Source organism: Lynx canadensis, chromosome B2 (assembly GCF_007474595.2).
Source record: "Lynx canadensis isolate LIC74 chromosome B2, mLynCan4.pri.v2, whole genome shotgun sequence".
Taxonomy (NCBI): Eukaryota; Metazoa; Chordata; class Mammalia; order Carnivora; family Felidae; genus Lynx; species Lynx canadensis.
In genome coordinates this window covers 140,473,785-140,488,212 of record NC_044307.1, presented here as the reverse complement: position 1 = coordinate 140,488,212, position 14,428 = coordinate 140,473,785, and the positions used below count along the sequence as shown (strand labels likewise).

Below are 14,428 nucleotides of genomic sequence, written 5' to 3'. Positions count from 1 at the left end.
CTTCTGTTTATCGATTTTATTTGCAGAATGCACTCAGGGTATAAAGTAGCTTGATTTTTTTTAAATGGGGTTTAGGGTCTGCCCCTACAGGGTTATAACTTACCAAGCATAAAAGCCAACACATAAAAACAAACATACAATTTAAAGAGAGGAGGGCTCAAGGCAGCAGAACCTGGGAAGCCAGCAAGACGGTGGGATTACTCCCAGGCACACCCACTCTCCCATTTATCTGCTGAGCAGAAATCTCCTGGTGGGTGACATTTTGGATGCCTTTCATGCATGGCGTCGCTGAACTGTTTTTGAAAAATGCATCAACCCCACAGAAAAGAGCACAATGGTTATTTAGCAAATAAGAGGGGGACAGAAGGATTTTCTTTACTGTTTATCAGAGCTAAAAATAATACTGCTAATGTTAGCCATCCTTGCAGCTCGTGTAAAATTTGTCCTTTTCGCATCAAAGTCAGCAGCCCAGACTGATCGATGCCGCTAATGTTGTCCTGGATCCAACCCCTCATTCATGTGCAAGTTCCACAGCTTGCAGGCTGTAAACTGGAGAATAATGCCTTGTGTTTTTATACTTCTTTTACGGAGAATCTCTCTCCCTTTTTTTTTTTTAATTCTAAGCAATAGGGGGTAATTAAACTTTATAGAAGAATTTTTTCTTTACCAACCCCATTAGGGTTCTGTTGCACTTGTCCATTGCCTCCTAAAAGAAAAAAACAAAAAAAAAAAAATACTGCCACATCTGTGCCTGAACCACTTTGTGCGGCTTCTCGGCTCTGATTCACACAGTGTGCATTCGTGACCAGAAATCTCCATACTTGAAACCACAAAATGCCGAGGAGGGTAAGCACGGCAAGCGCAAGACTGTCATGTGTGGGGACAGTGACGCACAGAGTGTTAGTGAAGGGTTGGCCGTTCTGCCTCAGCAGAAGGCAGATAATGAGTGGCCTTTGTGAGACTTTTTGGCGACTGCATAACCATGACGACTCCATGAATACAGAAGAGTGTGTACTTAGCTGTGCAGAGTAATAGCTATAACTTCAAAAGAGGCAGCATTGCTGTGAACTGCTGGGGACACCAGTGGTACACCTGGCCACTGGCAATCAGAATCCTTTGAAATGGAGTCTTAAAGGCAGAGCATCAAAGGGTGTCCTCGGGACCTGCAAACAGTCACTGTGGCTGCAAACGAAAGGGCAATGTTAGCCTGTTGGGAATGGGCCAGTGGGCAATCTCTTTGGTGACGCCTCCATGGACAGAAAAATATCACCACCCATAACAGAGCCTTTGAACCTAGATGCAAGGATACCTCTGGGCATCAGACACAAAGCCAAGCTGTGACTCCTCGCCGGAAGGAGTTTTGCCTGACCCATCTATCGTTCAAAATGTGTCACTCCAGAATTCAAACAACCCAGGGCTGGAGTGCCGATCCAGGAAGACTGTCATCATCGTTGGGATAACAGTCCACATCACCTCTTCTGTTCAGCTCTGCGGAGCCAACCCAGACACCCGTAATGACGACGGTCACAGCGTAAGCTGTTACTGAAGTTCACCTTGTGCCAAGCATGGGGTGGAAGGCTGGATCTGCCATGTCTTGTCTGATCCCCTCCGAGGTTCTAGGAGCTACGTATCATGATGCACCCCATTTCACAGATCAGGAAATGGGCTTTGAGGAGATAGTTAATGTGCCCAAGTCCCCTCAGCAGCAAAGTGGTGGAACCAAGAGCGTTCTTAACCAGTGCCTTCAATTCCCACAAATACTGTAAAGTTGCTTCATTAAGTCATAAACTTGTATTTCTCAGTGGAAAATATTTTCTAAAAAGGCACTTTCTTAAATGTAGCCATGGGAATAATGCCTTCAAAAATACTACTTAGAGATTTTAAACATATTGTCATTTACAAATGAGTCCACTTGATAAGTTCCTTTGAAGCTAGAGTTTGAAATGTAATTGAACCATCAATTTCTACCATGGTTATTACGGTCCTGGAATGCATAATTAAAATGTGGATTGGTCACATGGCAGAGAAGCATGTTAACATACAAGCTAAGGAGAACAAGGCTATAGGCAAGCTTCCCAACAAAAGGCAGCTATGAAGAAGGAGAGGTATTCACTGGGCTGGACCTAGAGCCCCAGGAATTTCTCCAAGCCAGTGTTTCTCAAAGTGTGGCTCATGGGAACACGTGCTTCGGGATTACCTGGGGGCTTTGCTCAAAATGCATTCCTTGGATTCAAACCTGGGAATCTGTGTTTTAACAATCTGCCTAGGTGATTTTATGCAAAGTACGAGAACTTTTGCTTTAGACTCAAGTAACTAATTCAACTTGTGCCAGAGACTGGAAAAATGCTACAAGGTGCAGAACATTGGAAGACAAAGGAAAACATGGCCCATAAGTCCCTAGAGAGACTGTCTGCACCTGACTTTCAGAGACAACCTGAATCCTTGCACCAGTGGGTTGTTTGTCTACAAGCAAAGCTGGCAGTCATGGTTCCAAGGGATCTGAACAACCCCGGGACGGCCACTATATGCAAAATACCTCTTCAACACAGTTTTCTGAAATGCCGGGACTAGAGATGACGACTTTTGGGTGACTCCATTTTCAACAATGCCTCTTCTTCCTTTCCGATTCTTCTCTTTGGCCTTCTTTGAAAACCAAAGGCATCCCAACAGCAGAAATAAGCTAAGTTGCTATCACTTTAGCATAAATCTTATTATCTATAAAAAGGCAGGGCTGAACAAGATATTCATAATAACTAACACTTCTAAAACCTTTTTGAATGCACTATCCCATTTTGTTCTTAAGAAAACATGTGATGTAGCCATTAGCCTCTTTGTTTTACGCATGCAGAGACTGGAATCCAGGGTCTTATCCAAGACTGTGCAGGTGATAATCAACAGAGCTCAATACTCAACAAATGTGTGTTTCCTACTATATGCCAAGCAGTATTCCAGGCTCTGGGATGACAGTGATGAGTGAAGCCGAGTAGGCCCCTCGCATTCCAGCCACGGATCCAGGAGGAGGTCGATCAGGGTCACCTGACCAGAAATCCAAGAGACAGCACCTCTGCTATTGACGCCCTCTCCCCAGTCAGCAGGGCCCTGCTAGTCAAAGCCTCTTGGTTCCAGCCTGTGTGACTTAGGGTCTAACAAGATTCTGGAAACTGTGGGGAAGCATGGTACCGAGAGTAGGAAAGAGATCTAAGGAAAAGGAAGTGAGCGGAGAAAAGGAAAGTCACAACCCCAACCACTTCCCTAATTGTGTCGGTCCATCGTAGTTTCTGGCCAGCCTTGCCTCTGCATAACACACTCTTTCCTTGTTTTACCCTACTACAGCAGCAACATCGGTGTGTTCTTCTGTGGACCCAAGGCTCTCTCCAAGACGCTTCAAAGGATGTGCCGCTTATATTCCTCAGCCGACCCCAGGGGGGTCCATTTTTATTACCACAAAGAAAGCTTCTAGACTTCGGAGAAAAAATTCCATGTATCATATACGTGGCTACAATCACATAGGTCAGTGCTCAGGAAATGTTTCCTGTAAAGGGCTGTATAGTAATTATTTTAGATTCTACAGACCATATGATCTCAGTAACAACTACTCTACTCTGCCATTCGAATGCATCAAAATAGCCACAAACAGTACGTCAAGGTATGGGCATGGCTGTGTTCCAATAAAACTTTATTTATGGGCATTGAAGTAGAATTTTATGTAAGTCCCTTTTGTCATGGAACCTTCTTTTGATTTGTTTCTAATGATTTAAAAATGTAAAAGTCATTCTTAGCTCATGGGCTGTCCCCAAATCAGATGATGTTCCAGGTTTGGCCTGCAGGTGGTAAGTTTGCTGACCCCTGATAGACATCATTGTTCTCAAACTTGTTTTCATGTTCAGCAGTGCATCCAATATGGAGACTGATATGGCTGCCTGGCTCAGAGTCTCCTTTAGAAGTTGTTTCATATTTCTGTCACCCTGATGGCAGAGACATCTGCCTTGTATCCAAACGTGATCTTTTCTGCTTAATCTTAAGCTTCTTTGTGCTTTCTTTTCATCCTCTATAGACCTGAGAAATCACCAATGGGGGTTACCTTTCACGAAAACCCTTTATATCTTGAAAGTGATAAAATCATCTCTTACCTATCCCTTTTCTAGTCCAAACAATACTAAATTCTTAACCTTTCAGCCTAGGATATATATTCTAGTCCTTCAATCATTCTTGGTGCTCTTCTTCAAATCTGTTTCCATTCCTTCACATCCTTTTAAAATGTGTTGCCTAAAATGAGACATAATATTCTAATAGATACATGACTAGTATTGGGGGGAAAGGTGATTTTTTTCAGATCTCATGTGCCATGCTTTTCAATACAACTAAATTCTATATTTGCCTCTCTTTCCTTCCTTCCATATTTCTTTCTGATTCTCTTTTAATCCAGACTTTTCATGCGGATTCTCTCTTTAATGCGGACTTTTTTTTCTTTCTCTTTTTTCTTTTTTCTTTGTAAGTCAGCTCTACACCCAACCTGGGGCTTGAACTCACAACCCTGAGATCAAGAGTCACATGCTCTACCAACTGAGCCGGTCAGGGGCCCCTACTGTCACATTTTGATCTATGATCATCTTGACACTTAAGCCCCAACTCAACTTCTGCCCCACAAATATACTGGGAATTTCTTCTTAATTGTATACTCCCACTGAGGCAATCTATTTTTACCATGCAGCTATTTTCCCCCCAAAATGTTCCCAAAGTATTCCCCACATCTTACAGTTTTCTCTAGTAGTATTGATTAATCTTTTAGAATTTTTCTAATATTTCAAGATTGTTTTGAAGTTCAGCCCCAGATAATAATACTAGTATTTAGCTTCATGATATCCACAAATTTAATTAGCAAAATCTCAAATCTTTTGTTTAGGTTTTCAACCAAATTATTGAATCCAAAGAACTCCACCATGAATTCTTGCAACTACCTGATAATATGAGTTCCCAGTTGGGAAGAGGTTAATGATAACTAGCCATTGAGAATTGTACACAACATCATACTCTCTTAGTTTATAATTAACATGTCATACACAACAGAACAAAAACATTTCTTGAAGTTAAAATTACATTTTACAAATGCTTCTTATCTTTGTAGACCGTCATTCTGCCAAAAAAGAGGATTAAATTGGTCTGACATGATTTGTTTTTACAAAGTTAAGCAACCAGTTAAGCTCTTTCAGAGATTTCTAAATTATAAATTGATCATTTCTTTAACTTTATCCTCAGATACTGACTTTGATTCTGTGATTTCTAGGGCCTATTGTAATATACACTCCAGGAAAAAAGGTGGATATATTTCCTGATGTCTCAAAAATTATTTCTACTGCCTCTGAATTGGAATTTCTTAGTATCTTTAAGTATCAGTTGATAGATATCACTCAAACTCTACTAATTTTAATATGTGCAGTATTTCCGTGTGTTTATTTCTCCATTAAGTTTGATTCAGTCTTTACAACAAGAACTTTCTGCAATGTATATATCTAATCTTTAGCAGGAAAATTAAATGTATTAAAAGATTTTTCTTGGTTGTATTCAGTTATTAGTTTTCTTTCCCTGTCTATTTGAAAATTAAATGCACTCTTTAGTCTTTGAATTTTGTCTAATAAATTAAAATGTACTTGTTCTTAAAAACAGACCTCTTAAAAAAAAAACAGATTTCAATCTCTCTACATTTCTCTCAATTATGTTGTAAACCTAAAATTGTTCTTAAACAAAATAAAGTCTTGGTTAAAAAAAAAAAAACTGATTTTCCTGCATCTTTAAAAAAAAAAAAAATCTCTGTTCTTTGCATCCTCCTTTTAGTTTTGACCTTTATGCTATTTCCCTACATACTTTATAGAATCTGACATATCCTCATAGAAAAAAAAATCTATAAAAAATCAGATTTCTTTAACGTAGCAATAACCAATAGAAATTTTAGGTTTTGTTTTAAAGTGAAAATAATCTATTCAAAATAGAAACAAAAATGTAGCAAACTTATAAATTTATTTAATATATATGGTGCAAGATGATTTGATAAATGACCAAACATTTATAGAGAGACATTTTCAAATGGATAGAAACAGCACATTTCTAAATGGGAATATCAATATTTTGATGCTAAAAATATCAATTGGTTCCAAATTAATAGGTTACACAAAAATGCAAATCAAAATTTAACTCCTCTTTACAATTTTTTGAAATGCTAGATATTCTAAGGTCCATTTGGAAGAATATATGAGAAAGACAGAAGCAAAAATACATGAAAAAGAGAAAGAAAGGAAGAGAAGGAGAGGAGAGAGAAAGGAAGGGAAGAGAAAGGAAAAGAAAAGGGGTATCATCGTGAAAGAGAAGACCCTAATATAACCAAAGGGAAAATGCTAAATTACCTACAAATGAACAATTAATCTGACAGCTGCCTTCTCCAAAGCATCAATAGAGACCAAGATAGCAAAGTAATACCTTCCAAGTGCTGAAGGAACATGACCATCATTTGAGAATTTTGTACTGAGTGAAATGATTACTCAAGAGTGAAGGCAAAATACAGATATTTCAAACAAAAGAAAACTGAAAATTGATCTCCCTCACTGAAATGACCACAGAAAGATATATTTAAGGAAGGAGAAAATTCAATTAATGGGATACAAGAAGCAGTGATGAGCAAAGAAATTGAAAAACATGTTATCAAAATCTCTAAGCATCGACTGTAAAAGAAAATTATTATTTCAGGAGGAATGTATTTAAAAGTAAAATGGAAATGCTAGACAACAATAGTATGGACGATGGGACCATAACACTGGAATCAAGGTATTCCAAGGTCCGAATACGTTCAGGAGGATAAAAGAAATATTGATTCAATGTAGCCTTTGTAATTTTCTATAAATAACTTAAAAGAGATAACTTGAAACAGATTCCCTACTCACCACCATTCCTTTTAACCTAACTTTCTCCATTCTTGAGTTTTGTTGAGCCTCAAGTACTAATTTTTTGGATCGTCAAGCGATTTGTTTTAAGAAGGACTCATGAGTGTTATATTCCCTGATTTAATTCATATTTGAGAATGCAGTCTGTTGCTTTTTCACTCAACTGATAGTTGGCTAGATGTAGTGTTCTTGGACCATATTGCCTCCCCCCCAGAATTTTCTAGATATTACTCTAATATTTGCTGTCATTGAATATTGTGGTAGTGATGTACGAGGTCAAATTTATTCTTTCCCCTTTATAAATAAGTCACCTTCTTAATGTTTTTTTTTTCAATGAAAAGGATAAATATGAATATTCAAATGAAGTGGGATAAGCAACGATTATAAATAACCTCACATCTGTTCGGGACAGATTAGGCTACCACATTGGTTACCAAAAAAATAACCCTGTAAATTTTCTTAGTTTTTTGGATTTTGGCATTTCAGCTTAGGGAGAGATTATGGACTTGGAATTCAGCTTCCTGTAATGTCTCTTTTATTCCTCACTGCTTACGATTTTTTAATTAGTTCTATAAGGATGTTGCTTGTAACCCCAACTTATTACTTTAGATCTGCAATCTCCCTTTTGATCTCATTCTGTTGTTTCATAATTTTTTCTTTCTTCTCTGCCTTATTAACTTAATATTCTCATTAATTTCAGCACTACGTGAAGCATTATTGAGGAATTACCTGAGTTATAATTTCTACTGGATTGGGTTTGTTTTTGCTAATTCTACATGGTTATTTCCCCTTATTTCCTATAGTATTTCTGCACAGTTTCTATGCATCCAATGTATATATTTTATTACCTTGCTCGTGTTAGTTAACTCTGCCCAGACATTGTAATGATTCTTCCATATCATGAATACTTTTGGAGGGTTTTTCTCAGTGCCTTCTCTAAGACCATGCTCTCTCTCTCTCTCTCTCTTTCTTTCTCTCTCTGTCTCTTTCTTTTTTACTCTAAAAGCTTTATTGAGATATAATTCACATACCATAAAATTAATCCATTTAAAGTACACTATTCAAAGTTTTTTGTATATTTATAACTTGTGAAATACTACCACAATTAATTTTAGGGCATTTTTACATTTCAAAAAAGGGAACCCATATCAACCAACAGTCATTCCCTATTTTCCTCCAACCTGCTCCCAGCCCTAGGCAACCATTAAGGTGCTTTCTGTGTCAACAGATTCGTCTATCCTGAACATCTAAATGGATTCCATTTCATATAAAAGGAACAGTGTAATATGTAGTCTTTTGTGGCTAGCGTCTTTCACTTAGCATGTTTTCAAGATTCAACCACATTGTGGTGTATATCAGGATTTTGTTTCTTTATTTTTGCCAAATAATATTCCATTATGTACAACACTGGGTTGTTTCCACGTTGGGGGGGGGGGCGGGCAGGGGGCATTGTAAATAATGCTGCTATGAACGTTCAAGTACAAGTTTTTGTGTGGATCATGTTTTCTCTTTTCAACTTTGGCTTTAGCCTGGATGTTTCATGTTTTATCCACTTTTTGTGGTCTGAGAAAGCAGCAGCTGGGAAGCAGCAGTATGCCAGAGAGGAGGGAGTCTCGGCTTGGGTGGTGGTATACAGACTAAGTTGGATTTCCTGGGCTCCGTTTTAGCTTGTGAGATTATTGACTGTCCTGTATCTTGCTTCCCTCTTGCTAACGGGGGCAAGGGAAGGAGGATAGAATACATCTCCGTAAGGAGATACTCCCAGGCTTCAGACTCTATCTCCCAATTAAGTATGAAGCTTGGTTCCTTCTCTTCCAATAAGAAATGTCAGCTCTGCTGATTTCTTTCCCAATTCATTCATAACTTCCCATCAGAAGAAGAAAAAAAGTGAACACTCTCTCTCTTCGCTTCTTTCCAAAACCGAGAGTATTTAGTGAAAAGTTTCAGGAATTTTTTGACTCGTGATGGGACTCCAGATTAGTAGGCTGAGATAGAAGCCCAGTCACACTGCTGGTCTCCATTCTGCTCCAGAATCTTCCATTCTTTTCCTCTTGCAGATAAGTTTTGAAAATGGATTAGATTAGGTTTGTCCTTTATCTGGTCTGTTCACCAATGTGTGTGTGTTTGTTGCATTATCAATCAACTCTCCACAGTCAAGTGTCCACAACTTTCTCTCTTTAACACAATCCAATAAGAACGTTATCTCCACAATCGTAACTATCTTCAAGGTCCACCATAACCTCCAGGATGTGAAATCCAACTGTTTTTTGTTTTGTTTTGTTTTCGGCTGCAACCGGAGAAGTTGACCACTTCTCCCTTCTTGCAACATTTTCTTCTTTTGACTTGGGTGACCCAACAGTCTCTGTTTTCTCCCCAGCTTCTTCTGTCCAACTTTAAAATGTTGGAGTGTCCCAGGAGTTGGCCATAGTCCTTCTTCTCTTTTTCCGTCTACCTTATTCCCTTGAGTAATATCACACATTCCTATGGCTTCAAACACCATCTGCTTGCTGATGAGTCCCAAAGCTAAAACTCCATCGTAGACTTGTCTAAATTCCAGTCTGATATATCCAACTGCCTACACCACCACTGGAAGTATAACAGACATTAAATTTTCCATATCCAAAACCAGGCATTTTATTTTTCTCCTCATAACCCTGCTCTTTCTGCATCTGACTTCAACTTAGGTCATGATCTCAGTTTGTGGGTTCAAGCCCCGCATCGGGCTCTGTGCTGACTCCTCAGAGCCTGGAGCCTCCTTCGGATTCTGTGTCTCCCTGTCTCTGCCCCTCCCCTGCTTGCTCTCTCTCTCTCTCTCTCTCTCTCTCAAAAATAAATAAACATTAAAAAAAATTTAAAGAAATTACAAGTTAATGCCACCACTTAGGTATGTTCCAACATAGGCAATCTGTCCACATTTATAGGCAAAGCTGGCCCATGCTACTAGCACAAATAAAGCCTTGCTTATCCAGTTAGCTAGTGTTTCCCTTCTCTAAGAGGGGGCTGGCATCCTAGTTTTTATCTACGTAAGTTGACTTGTTACCAAATAATCTAAAGTGTGTTCTTAGACCTCGACCAGACTTATGATGCTAGACTTTGTTCTCTTCTTTTTTTTTTCAGTTCTTACATTGTTCTGCCTATCAATGTCCATAAGAATTTCTGCAGCCTTCTAAGTTACTTTCTCCCAGTTCTTCCTGTCAGACTGAACAGAAGAAAAGCTGCCTTAACAATTCTTTGCCAATTCCAAGTGCCTTCAAATTATTATAAAAATTTCTGATTGATCTTAAAGGAAACAGCTCAATAATGATCCAGTCTCAATACGTTGACTCAGTTAAGTAATCCCCTAAGAAAAGACCATTACTATTACCTTATTTATATGGTAATTTTGTGCCACACCATCCAAATTTCCAGCCAACTTACCTCAAAATCCAAATGTACTTTTTTAAAAAGTGTTTATTTATTTTTGAGAGAGATCAAGAGACCAAGTATGGGTGGGGGAGGGGCAGAGAGGAGAGGGAGACACAGAATCCAAAGGAGGCTCCAGGCTCTGAGCTGTCAGCACAGAGCCCCACGGGGGGCTGAAACCCACCAGCTGTGAGATCGTGAATGTAGCCGAAGTCAGACGCTTAACCGACTGAGCCACCCAGGCGCCCCAAAATCCAAATGTACTTTTGAAAAATGTTTAGAAGTGAAAGAACAGCACCAAACAATATAAGGTGCCAGTAAACAATTCTAACAAAATGCATGAAAACTTCACAAAGAAAGTATAAAACTCTATCAACCGTATCTACCCTGAGCTAACATGAACACTGGTTGTTGCTCCTTCACTCCCCGCTACCCCACCCACCCCCGGGGGGCTGTGGGATGGAGACCTGTCAACCATTTGTGCCCTGCACTAAACAAACATCTAGCAGAGGCTTGGGGGGAGGGGGGAATGGGGGTGCGCGTTACAGAAAGTAAGGAAATCTAAATATGAAGTCCTGGGCCAATTCTCCAGAGGCCAATGTGTTAAACCAACCCAAATCAACCGGGCAAAGGATCGGAGATTTGAACTCTGGTGAGGACTACCACCCAGGCTGCAGATTGGCCTCCGGGGAGCACACAAGTGGAGCATACCAGAATAGCAACGCAAGGCTTTGAAAACTAAATGGATACTGGAACCACAAGCCACAAAAGTGGGCCAGGATGTATGTTCTGAACCTAAACCTGCTAACTGCCAGCTAAAATTAAAGCTCTAAATAAGAACCAGAGTGTCATAACATTATATTTAAAATGTATAGGATACAATCCAAAAATTTTGTCATACAAAGAACTAGGAAAATCTCAACTCAAATGAGAAAAGAAAATCAACAGACGCCAACACCAAGATGACACGAATGTCGGAATTATCCAACAAGACTTTTAAAGCAGCTATCGTAAAAACGTTCCAACAGGCGACTGCAATCACTTGTGAAGCAAATGGAAAAATAGATAGTCTCAAGCAAAGAAGATATACAAAGAACCAAATGCAAGTTTGGAACTTAGAAACATAATCACTGAAAGAAAAAACTCACCAGATGGGCCCATGGTAGGTAGACTGATGCCCCAAAGATGTCTACATCCTAATCCCTGGTACTTGTGTATATGTGAAGTTGTCTGGCAATGGGGAATTAAGGTTCCAGAGGAAATTATGGTTGCTTTGAGATGGTTCCCCCAAGATGGGAAGATTATCCTAGATGATCTGGGTGGACCCAACGTTATCTCAAGGGTCTTTAAAGGTGGAAGAGGGAGGCAGCGGAGTCAGTCAGAGTCAAAGAAGATGTGATGGCCAAAGTGGAAGCTGGAATGATGCGATTGACGGTTTTGAAGATGGAAAGGGCTAGAAGCCAAGGAATGCAAGCAGCTTCTGGGAGGTGGGGGAGGCAAGGAAACCACGTCCACTGGAGCCTTCAGAAAACAACACAGCCCCCAAACACCTTGAGTTTAGCCCAGTGAGATGTATAGTGGAGTTTGACCCCCCCAAAAATAATAATAATAAGATGATAAATTTGTGCTGTCTCAGACTTTGGGATCATTTACTATAGTAGCAATAGATCATACAGATGGAAAGGAACAATACCATCAATGCGTCGGCGCCTTTCAAAACAATCTCTAAATTCAAAGTAATTTCAGTCAGAATCCTGAAAAGGTTTTTCGTGAGATCCGGCAGGCTAATGTTTTAAATGTGTTCTAGAAGAATATAGGGATAAGAATAACCCAGACACAACTAAAGAACAAAAATGGTCAAACTTTTTCTGTAAAGGTCCAGATAATACGTATTTTGGGCTTTGTTGGCCACAGATGGCCTCTGTCATGTCTCCCGCTTTGATTTTGTTTATTATTCAGTCCTTTACCAACGTGAAAACCGTTCTTAGCTCAAGAAGTCTATAAAAATGGAGCACCAGCTGGGTTTGGCCCATGGGCCATAGTTTGCAGATCCCAGAATTAGAACAGCATGAATAAGCCTCATAATCATATTGAGAAAAAAAGTTGTAGCAAAATATACACAGAGTAGAACCACTCAAGATTGAAAATGCAAAATAATGCTATTCATACAAACACACACATAATCACATACATGGAAGTAAACACAAATGCACAAAAATTAAAGTACAAGTTCCAAATTCAGAACCATTGCCAGTTCTCTTTTTTAATGTTTGTTTATTTATCTTGAAAGAGAGATTGAGAGAGAGGTAGCGCATGTGAGTGGGGGGAGGGACAGAGAAGGAGAGAGAGAGAGAGAGAGAGAGAGAATCCCAAGCAGGCTCTGCACCGTCAGCTCAGAGACTGACACAGGGCTCCAACTCACCAACCATGAGATCACAAACTGAGTTGAAATCAAGAGTCGGGCGCTTAACCCACTGAGCCACTCAGGCGCCCCACAATGGCTATTTCTGATGAGAAAAGAGAATGGGAACACGCACAGGGCTCTCAATAGTCTCGGTAATATTTATTTCTTAAACTGCACTTTTTAATTTGCATTACTTAAGGTGTAATTTTGTATGCACATGATACATTTCATAATATGCAAGCATTCTGGGTAGATTTTTGCTCTGCTAGACTACGAATGATTCCTCAAGTCACTGTGGCTCAAATGGAGTTTCCTCCCGGAATGGAGTGTCCCAAGTTCGTCCTTGCCGAGTGCATCTTATAAATTGCAGGTGAGATTTTGGACACTTGGCTTTCTGGGACTGAGGAAGATGTGTCCAGCTCTCCATTGTGTCTGCGGCAAGGAAACCTGACTTATCTGTCAGTGACAGAGGTCTAGAAATTTCCCAGAAGTCTGTAGTTAAAGAGCCCCAGGATCTCCACCACTGCCATCCCTCAACACACACGTCCATTTGTCTCAACCACTGAGGGATTGGGGGTTTTAGGATTATACCAAGATACACCAGTCCACAAAGATGGTCTTTTCTAGTGCTCAGTATCTTCGGCCCCAGAGGCACTATCTGGACTTCTAGGAACCTCTGCTCTACTTCTATTCATTTATTTTCTTTGAACTTCGGAGTGAGGGTCAAAGTGTGGTGGAAACACAGGACAGACAGAAAATACGAGAAGAGGTCTGGCGCGAACATTCCAAACTACGGCAGAGTGAGGGCTGGAAGGCAGACCCAGCCCAGGTGCAAAAGCAACTGGGCAGGGATGACACAGCGTGATGCCCGAAGAAGAGCTGTGGGTCAGGCAACAGTGGGCATTAAGATGTGCAAGAAGAGATAGGCACATCCCGAGAAGGAAGTCGACCAGGCTAGCAAAAACCCCAAGTGGGGGTGGCGAGCACCTGCGTGGCTCAGTCAGTTAAGCATCTGACTTAGGCTTGGGCTGTGATCTCACGTGGTTCGTGAGTTCGAGCCCCCCGTTGGGCTCCACACTGACAGCACAGAGCCGGCTTTGGATTCTCTGTCTCCCTCTCTCTGTGTCCTTCCCCCACTCAAAATAAATAAATAAACATTTTAAAACAAAAACAGGGGCACCTGGGTGGCTCAATCGGTTAAGCGTCCGGCTTCCGCTCAGGTCTTGATCTCACAGCTTGGGGTTTCGAGCCCCGTGTTGATCTCTGTGTGGACAGCTCAGAGCCTGGAGCTGCTTCAGATTCTGTCTCCCCCCTCTCTCTGCCCCTCCCCTGCTGGCGCTCTGTCTCTCTCTCCCTCTCTTAAAAATAAATAAACGTTAAAAAAAAATTAAAAACAAAACAGCAACAGGGGCGCCTGGGTGGCTCAGTCGGTTAAGCGTCCGACTTCAGCTCAGGTCACGATCTTGCGGTCTGCGAGTTCGAGCCCCATGTCGGGCTCTGGGCTGACGGCTCAGAGCCTGGAGCCTGCTTCCAATTCTGTGTCTCCCTCTCTCTCTGCCCCTCCCCCGTTCATGCTCTGTCTCTCTCTGTCTCAAAAATAAATAAAACGTTAAAAAAAATTAAAAACAAAACAGCAACAACAAAATCCCAACAACAACAAAATCCCAACAACAACAAAATCCCAAGTGGG

General features: G+C 40.5%; 1 protein-coding gene across 1 annotated transcript in view; it reads left to right on the top strand.

Annotated features, from left to right (window-relative positions):
• The window catches only part of NOX3 (NADPH oxidase 3), a 61,328-nt gene extending 57,868 nt beyond the window's left edge, over positions 1–3,460 (top strand). The window contains exon 13 of the mRNA XM_030314634.1: positions 3,334–3,460. Within this exon, the coding sequence (XP_030170494.1) occupies positions 3,334–3,460 (127 nt within the window). The remainder of the gene's footprint in view (positions 1–3,333) is intronic.
• Positions 3,461–14,428: the final 10,968 nt, after the last annotated feature.